General features: G+C 42.2%; 1 protein-coding gene across 1 annotated transcript; it reads left to right on the plus strand.

Moving 5' to 3' along the window:
- Positions 1-251: 251 nt before the first annotated feature.
- RAB39A (RAB39A, member RAS oncogene family) lies at positions 252-8975 on the plus strand. Its single transcript, XM_054383571.1, has 2 exons — positions 252-574; positions 8549-8975. The coding sequence occupies exons 1-2, from the start codon at positions 252-254 to the stop codon at positions 8973-8975; spliced, it is 750 nt and encodes a 249-aa protein (XP_054239546.1).
- Positions 8976-9340: the final 365 nt, after the last annotated feature.

Genomic DNA, 9340 nt, shown 5'->3' on the forward strand with positions numbered 1-9340 from the left:
GCGCGGAGCCGAGCCCCGGGGCGGGGGCGGGAGCTGAGCAGCGCGGTGCTGAAGGGACAGCGCCCGCGGGCGCCGCCCGCTCCGCCCCGCCCGGCCGAGGCAGACACCGGGAGCCAGGCGCGGGGAGACCCGGCCTCCGCTCTCCCGCCCGGCCGCCGCCGCCCTGCCCGGCGTGGCCAACACGGCGGTCTCGTCCTACCCTCGCGGCTGCAGCTCGGGCCCCGCGCACCCTCCGCCCGCCAGCTGCGCCGATGCCGGGCGTTGGGGCGATCGGAGCGCGGTGCAGGCACCTGCCGCGCAGGAGCCCCAGGAAGAGCCCCAAGGCGGAGTCGGGCCAGGCTGGGGCCGCCATGGACGCGGCGATTTGGATCTATCAGTTCCGGCTGATCGTGCTGGGTGACTCCACCGTGGGCAAGTCCTGCCTCCTGCATCGCTTCACCGAGGGCCGCTTCCCGGGGCCGCTGCACTCTGACCCCACCGTGGGGGTGGACTTCTTCTCCCGGCTGGTGGAGATCGAGCCGGGCAAGAGGGTCAAGCTGCAGCTCTGGGACACTGCAGGGCAGGAGCGGTTCAGGTACAGGAGCTGAGATCTACCCCTCTACCCCCTCCCACCCGGCCCCCAAATCCGCCGGCCCACGGGCACACCCTATCCTCGGCCCCGGCCCCCGCCATCCTCCCAGCGCTCCGACACGGTTCCTGACCCAGGGACTTTGCCTCGCCTCCTAGAACACCTCACTGCACCCAGCTGGCTGTTGTGGCCCAGAACCGCTTGCCATCGCCTGCCAGTCTCCCCCGTCCCCAAGGCCCACTATCCTTCTCGCCTCACTGTCCACCAGTTCCGCTCCAGGAGCTTTATCCTTCAGCACCTTTTCCTTTGACACCCACACCAGCTCACACTAGGGGGTAACAAGTGGCCTTGTCCTTTATCTCCTCCCCCATCCTTGCCCTGAAGTGCTGGACCTAGGGTACTGGTCCTCTGCATTTTTCTACTTCTTTGCAGCAGGAAGTCCCTGTTTCACTCTGCATTTCGTACTTTGTCATCACCTCCGAACTCATCCTCCCCTGCAGCATTTCCCTCTCCCATAACTCTCCCTCCCATGCAATCTGGAGGGACCAGGCTACCTGCCTGCTCATCCTCCTTCCAGCACAGCAGCACTGCAAGCACCAGTGCAGCCTTGGCAGTGCAGAAGCCACTGACAGCCAGCTGCAGTCCCTTATGAGTGTTTTATCTGTCTTTTGCACCTGTTCTGCACTGATGGTTGCCAGGAGCCTTCACTAATACCAGTATCTTTTATAGTGTAACTAAACTGGCTTGAATGCTGCACAGAGTATTAAATTCTCACCTTTCTCCTCTCTGTCACAAACAGATAGCAAAACTACCCTCTGTTCCTGCCCCAAAAGAGTCACGGTCATTCCCCACATACAAACTGGTGCTATCCTTCACTCAATCCCATGGCTCTGTTGCATCTTTATGCTTGCCAATTTTGTCTATGGATTTTTGTTTGGACTTGGTGTTCAGGAGGTATGAACTCAAGTGGAAGGTTAATGTGTAGCCCATCTACACACTATCTGACCTACATACTTGTTACTGGGATGCTAGCAGTAGGGTTGACATGGATCTCTTCACTGTCCAGGATAGATTATTTTATGTTCCCTGTCTTCCACTGCAACAGTTGTTCAGAGTCTCACACTCAGCTGAAGAGGTGAGATTTCACTCCCTTACCAGGGAGCAAGGCCCACCCCCCCTCCTTTTTTTTTTTTTTCCTCCCAATAACAAGTGCTACAGTGAAACAATAAAGAGCTTTCCTGGGTTTGCATGAGTCACAACTTCATAGGTATTTTTGCAGGCAGGTCTCTGAAGGGGTTAGCAAAGAAATTAACAGCAATAACAGCAAGCTCTTAGCGTTTTTCATCCTTATTGTGCTTCCCAGCACAGAATTTGTAAAATACTTGGAAGCAAGTGACTGAGAATGTATAATCTCTTTATTTTGAATTTGCTGAGATGGTCAGTGACAATGCACTTTGACTGAAAGTAATGTAAATGATGAGAGTTTTGCATAAGTTTTAAATCAAATTATAGCCATCCTTTAACACAGGAATGCTCAGGGGATATACAGTGATGAGTCATGCAGCCAGTTGCTTTTAAACTTACCATTAGTATAAATCTGTTTTTTCTAATACCCAGAAGACACAAACTGAAGGAAGTAGTTTCAAACATCTGTGTTTGTTTTTCTGCTATGAGTTTCTTGTTACTTGGTGTACAAAATGTCATAGCATTTATTGTATAGTCTGGTTTACACTTACTCAAATTATATATATATTTTACTAAGTGATGCACCACAGATTAAAATCTTGCACAATCTGTTTTCTGACAATGGAGAAGACTACAGATCACAAGCAAAGATAGTCTGGGGGAGAAACTAATTATTCCATGAAGAAATCTAATTTTGGGGAACATCAAGCAGCTTACAGTTGTGATTCTCAGTTCTGCTCTGGTTCACTTGCACTGGTCCTTTGAAGGAGGTAAAGCTCCGTGGGAAGTTCTCTGTGTAGGGCAAACTACTGGCTGTAAAGTAACCCTCTTATTTTGGTCCCAGGTATTAGGAACATTCCCAGGGTAAAATTAAGGTGTGTTACACCTGCTGTCACACTCTCTTGAAAGAGAGCACTTATTTTATTTGATAAATTGTTTTGGAAAAATTCTTACATGTGTCTAGTTCATTGATGCTGCTGTATTTGAACTGGATTTTATACATGGCCTTAGAAATCATCACTGACATGCACTGTTTGCATTATTTCTTAAAGTCATTCTCACCACTTCCACAAAAAGGATGAGTGAGCTGCAAACACTGGTGCTGGGCAGTTTACTTCTTTTGAGCTCAGACAGGGCAGTTACTGGCTCTATTTGATATCAGTAAGGCATCACTAAGCACAATCTCCCATTATGCTAGGTGCCACAGTGCTGCTTTGGCTATGTTTCACATTGTCTACTTTGCTGTAATTTTGTTTGTTTGATTGATTTTCCTGTATTTAAAGCAAACAATATATTTAAATCATGAAACTTCCAAGGATATAAAGACTGAGAGTTCAAGAATATAGGGGCAAAACATTGTAAGGATGTCCCAATTATATTAGCCCACTTTTTAGCAGACTATGATATTAGATACATTCTGTTTCTAACACAGGGCTTGCAAACAGAACACTCCCCTTATTCTTCCTTTTGCGTAAGCAATCTGTATTCTCAGGATTAATACCATTACTATGTAGTTTTTAGTCACAGCATAAAAATAAGTCTTCAAAATTAGATAAAGCTTTTAGTGAAAGTTTGGTTCATCTGGTAAAGATCAGTAAGATCATAATGAGATAGAAACACTGTGTCTTATTTAATACGTCACCCTAAAGCCATAGTCTGATGTGATTAATACATCTTCTCTTTCATTTTCAGAAACAGTTGTTCAGTGGCCATCCTCTTACCAAGTCCTTTCTTGAGAGTATTAATTAAGCTCTTACATCTTGAATGTAATATTTAAATTAAGTTAAGAGAATGACTTCTGTTCTAGATAGTATTTTCCTATTCCATAATGGTAGTGTAGGCAGAATGAATAAGCAGAAGCAATATATAACCTATATGAAAAGTCATAATTTACAAAATAATTTAGGATCTGCATTTAACAAATGTTCCCAATTAGACTTAAAGGTTAGCCTTTGGAAAACCATTCTAACATAGCATTATCAAGCATCACAACCTATAACTTCTTGAAGAGCAGTCTCACCTTCATAGAATCATAGAATCATAGAATCAGTCAGGGTTGGAAGGGACCACAAGGATCATCTAGTTCCAACCCCCCTGCCATGGGCAGGGACACCTCACACTAGATCAGGCTGGCCAGAGCCTCAATTCAGCAATTTTCAAGTACAGAAACATCTGGAGAAACCTTGCAGCATTCAATATCAAAGTGTTGTGGTTCCCTTTTAGTGCAGTCTTACTTGTTAACGTGTTCTAATAAGGAAAACTGTATTTTCTCCAACCCTTTACATTTATTACAAATGCCAAGCATTATATGAAATGAGCAAAAGTTTTTCGTACAAGTATTCTTGCTGAAAAACTTAGGATAGTCTTGAGAATGCTAGAACAGTGCCTATTTCACAATAGCACAGATAAGGAGCTGTGCAATCTCTTTTTATTTCTATCAAGTGGGAAAGAAAATAAGAATTTTCCTTTCAATAATATTTATGCCAATTCTTATAACTCTCAACCAATAATTATGTAATACTTAACATACAAATTGTGGGCTGACTGGAGGCTGTAGCACACCCCATCATCAGTGGCTGGCGTGACATGCATTCTCCAGCCTGAAGGAGGAGCTTAACAGTCACCAAGGGGTTCAGTCACCTCTCCTACATAAGAGGGTTGTTTATTTCCATTTAGTGGAGCCCTGGCAAGCAGAAAAACTCCCTCCTGAAATACCAGCTTGCACCTTGAATGAAGGCCCTGGCAGACACATTGGTTTGGGCACTTTCATTGACTGTTGCCTAGACAAGGGTTCAGATGCATCTCTGAAAGAGATGCTGAGAGGAGAGACAGAAAGGAAGTACTGGACAAAAAAGAGCAGAAGAAAACCAAAGTGGTTTAGGCAGAGAGATACGACACACGAGTAAAGACAGATGCAAGGATGGATTTAAGATTTTGGTCCCCCTTTTGTTCAGAGTCAGGGGCACATTTGCCAGATTCTAAATCTGAATGAAGTTCTGCAACTTGCAGCTACGATCTCCTCTTAAATTTCCTGGAAGGACATGGCAGGCTTCATTGCTGTCTCTCCAGTTTTAGAAGACAGGCTGCTCTTTGGCCATTATTTTTACATCCTAACCCCACCCTGTTCCTAAGTTAAGGCTTTTCCTCTACTAAAGGAAATACTCCCCTCTGTCTCCCTCTCTACAGAACATTAATCATGGTGCTGCAAGTGAGACATTCCCTTCCATAATGCTAGTTTAATGACGTTAATTAGCTGAACCAAAATTCACATGAGAAGCCATCATTTCAACAAGGATTTAGGATCTGCAAGGGGATAATTTGAGAAATGGAAATGTGAACATCCTTTATGAATAAGTTGGACTACATCAAACCTGACCTGTCACCAGTTCCTGATCCTGACTTGAAAAACGCACAGGGCCCTAGAGGTTTTTCCATATGTTCAAAAAGTGAAAACAATAAGGGAATTAAAAATTTCATTTTGCTTTGAGTCCGATCTTTCAGCGTTTACCAAAGTGTATATAATCATATAATTGCATTCCCTGCTTATAAAAGAACACAAAAATGGCCAATCTAATTTTGTCTATGGTACCTACTCTGGTATCTATCCCTAGTCTACCTATCTCTAATGGAGTCTTTGTATTCTTCTGAGTTTTCTGTTGTCCTCTACTTTCAATTTGAGGGACTTCTGGGGACCAAAGCTCACTGAGTCTCTTGTTCAAGATTTGTTCAGTCTTCCATGGAACACAGATAAGATCTTTGACATTCATTGCATTCATAACATTTTTCCCAAGGAGATCTACAAGTCTATCAGGTATTGCACAACTTGATAGACACACCAAAAATACAGAAAAAAAAGGCTGCTGTCTCTTCCATATATTCACCCAAATTTTGTGATGTACAGCCCAAAGTTACAGATGCTTTTTAATCAGCTCAGTTACAAGCAATGTAATGGCTTAGCCCATCAGCTTGTGTAGATTAGCATGTCTCTGCAGAAGTGAGTTACAACAGATGAGGGTATTGACTGCTTCATGTGAGCACCCAATACACAAGGAGGGCTGCTTTTCAGTACTCCAGTTCATAGGTACACAATATATGTCAATCTATATACTTGGTAAAGAATGCACTGCATTTTCAGTACTAACTTATTTTTCTTCCCTGGTTAATGCATTTCTTTGGTATAACTGTTTTCAAGGTTTTTGTTGTGATTTGGTTTGGTTTGTTGTTGGATTTGATTTGGTTTTTCATTAAAACAGGTTGCATTAGCTTCCAATTCTCCAAATCAAATCCCATTTTTGTCACTCACTTCAGCTTTCTAGAAACAGATGTATTATTTTACTGTACTCATTTGTGTTTGCAACTGCTCTACAGCAAAAAACTGCTGACAAAAACCTGAAACAGATCTTTATGACACCTTTATTTAATACTTCACAAAATGTGGCACCTCTCATTTATGGTCTTAAATAATTTTGCAAAACCACACATCATTTCTCATATTGAGGCTATTTAAATTAATCTGAGGATAAGATCCTGTTGTCTTCAGATTTGAACTGTTTGGAAAGATACTCTATGGACTATTTCTGGGAACATAGAAAAGATTTTCCTCAACATTAGGACAAACAACCCCTCCCCCTTATCTAAAAAACATTTCAAATGCCATTTGCTATGGCTAAATGAATTCAGATATGCCAGCAAATTTAAACCTTATCTAGCTGTGCACTTACCTATCTGTTATATGCTTGCTGCTGCTAATTATATCTCTATGTTCAATTTGTTATAAAACACTCTATGAAATGTGATGAACTGAAAATTGGAAGGAGCTACTGTTACGGAAAGATAATGTTACGGTGCACGGTTCATTCTGATTCTGAAAGTTTTTGAGGCTGCATCCCCTTCATAATCCTAAAATAAAATGGAATAATGCTTAGCTAAATTATAATTTCAAATACTGAATGTCAATAGAGATTGTGCATCTCATTTCAGTTGGTGTTTACAAATACAATAGCTATGTATTTATGCTGGTGCTTCTGTCCACTCCTTGGTAGTCTGTCATTTCCTTTAAAATACTGCTTCTCACCTTCTCCATCCTCCTCTATTGCTCATGATTAGAGACTTACAATGATTTTCAACCCCATATCCTTCTTTCTTTCTACATTATAACAAATATTCTTTTTCTTCTAGAGAGTATTAAAAATCTTTCAACTAGGGGCTTCCTTCTTCCAAAATTCCTTCCAGTGAATTCTTTGCAACATAGAGGGCTCAAAAGTGGAAAATACCTCTTGCCAGTCCTGCAAGTCTCATGCCAAAAAAAAAGAGTAAATGCAATTATGAAGAGCTTTTGAACTGCTGTGTCAGAGAGGTATTGGAAGTATAAGTTTTCCCTGCCAATGCTCTAAAAAGTGTGTGTTTGCCCAGCTCAGTTACTTTTGGATAGTCTTGTTTAGGAATTTAGTTTCTTAGTCTGTTACCTGATGACTTCCATAAGCACAAAGAATTACAATTATCACAGTATCACAGAATCAGAGGTTGGAAGGGACCTCAAGAGATTATCAGGTCCAACACCCCTGCCAGAACAGGATTACTTAGGGTAGTCTGCACAGGAACGCATCCAGGTGGGTTTTGAAAGTCTCCAGAGGAGACAGCCCCCCTGGGCAGCCTGTTCCAGTGCTGTCACCCTCACTGTAAAGAAGTTTCTTCTCATGTTGAAGTGAAATTTTCTATGTTCAAGTTTGAACCCATTGCTCCTTTTCTTATCACTGTGAACCACCGAAAAGGGCCTGGCCTCCTCCACTTGACACCCACCCCTCAGATATTTATAGACATTGATCAGATCCCCTCTCAGTCTTCTCTTCTCAAGACTAAATAGCCCCAGGGCTCTCAGTCTCTCTTCATAGGGGAGATGCTCAAGTCCCCTAATCATCCCCATGGCTCTCCATTGGATTCTCTCCAGCAGGTCTCTGTCTCTCTTGAACTGGGGAGCCCAAAACTGGACACAGTATTCCAGGTTTGGTCTCACCAGGGCAGAGCAGAGAGGTAGAAGAACTTCCCTCGACCTGCTGGACACACCTTTCTTGATACATCCCAGGATCCCATTGGCTGTCTTGGCCACAAGGGCACATTGTTGTTCCATGCAGAACTTGCTGTCCACCAGCACTCCAAAGTCTTTCTCTGTGGAGCTGCTTTCCAGCAGCGCAGCCCCTAACCTGTCCTGGTGCCTGCTGTTATTTCTCCCCAGATGTAGGACCTTGCACTTGTCCTTATTAAACTTGATGAGGTTTGCCTGCCCCCAGCTCTCCAGCCTGTCCAGGTCACGTTGGATGGCTGCACAGCCTGATGGGTTGTCAGCCAACTCCCTCAGTTTTATCTGTACAAACTTGTCTTTCAAGGAATTTTTCTATGAGAAACTTGTCATTGGCAAGCTTAGGCTCCAGGTTTCTCAACATTTGCCTACATAGTTCAGTTTGCAGTAACTGATTAAAACAAAGCAAAGTGCATGTTTGTATAAAACTGAATGACTCAGACTTTAGCACCAACAAGTATTTGACAAATATATATATATATTTTAACTCTGTGAACATTTGCCACAGTTTAGAAAGTGACTTTTGAATGTAAGAAAAAAATGAAAAAGGAACATTTGTGTGTAGAAGGTAAATTGTTAAATTCGAATTAGTTTTTTAAAAAGCAAAGCTATTTCATAAAACTTATAGTAGATAAAAACACATTGCCACATGGAAAAGTAATGTATTTAAGGGTAAAGAGAAAAGATACTTTAATTTCCTCTCTTTTTTCCCTTCACAGATCAATAACACGCTCTTACTATCGCAATTCTGTGGGTGGCTTACTAGTGTTTGACATCACAAATCGAAGATCTTTTGAGCATGTGAAAGACTGGCTAGAAGAAGCAAGAATGCATGTGCAGCCCTTTCAGATTGTGTTTCTGCTAGTAGGACATAAATGTGACTTGGTGTCACAGCGGGAAGTTACAAGAGAAGAAGCTGAAAAACTGTCATCTGACTGTGGTATGAAATATATAGAAACTTCAGCAAAAGATGCCACAAATGTTGAAGAATCCTTTACAATTCTTACACGAGACATCTATGAACTTGTGAAAAAAGGAGAAATCTCAATACAAGATGGATGGGAAGGTGTCAAGAGTGGCTTTGTTCCAAATGTTGTACATTCATCAGAAGAAGCTGTAAAGCCCAGAAGACAGTGCATCTGCTGAATTTGTAGCATGCCAAAGAGAGCAACTGAGTGTTCAGAAGATGATGCCAACCTACATAACAGAATAATAATTTTGAAGCAGTATTAGATCATGACATAGCTGAATCATAGAACGGTAATTTGGTTTTGTATCCTTCTGTCTAGGTCATAACTTCATAAAAGTTTAAGTGCTTTTTTTTCTTTTCAGAGTACAATAACTTTGTGTGGTCTTCAGGAAAAGAAATCATATATTGCTAAAGGAAAAATTAATCCTATAGCAAGACACTGAGAAAGTGCAATAATCATTGTGGCTACATCCTCTCTTGAGCTTTGTATTTTGAATACTGTTTTAAAATCAGTTCTCAGTGAGGATCAGATAAGCTCATT

This window comes from Indicator indicator, chromosome 1, assembly GCF_027791375.1.
Source record: "Indicator indicator isolate 239-I01 chromosome 1, UM_Iind_1.1, whole genome shotgun sequence".
Taxonomy (NCBI): domain Eukaryota; kingdom Metazoa; phylum Chordata; class Aves; order Piciformes; family Indicatoridae; genus Indicator; species Indicator indicator.

Coding starts and splice junctions, on each gene's coding strand:
- RAB39A (XM_054383571.1), top strand. CDS start 252: ATGCCGGGCGTTGGGGCGATCGGAGCGCGGTGCAGGCACCTGCCGCGC. Junction 575..8,548: donor GCAGGGCAGGAGCGGTTCAG/GTACAGGAGCTG, acceptor TTCCCTTCACAG/ATCAATAACACGCTCTTACT.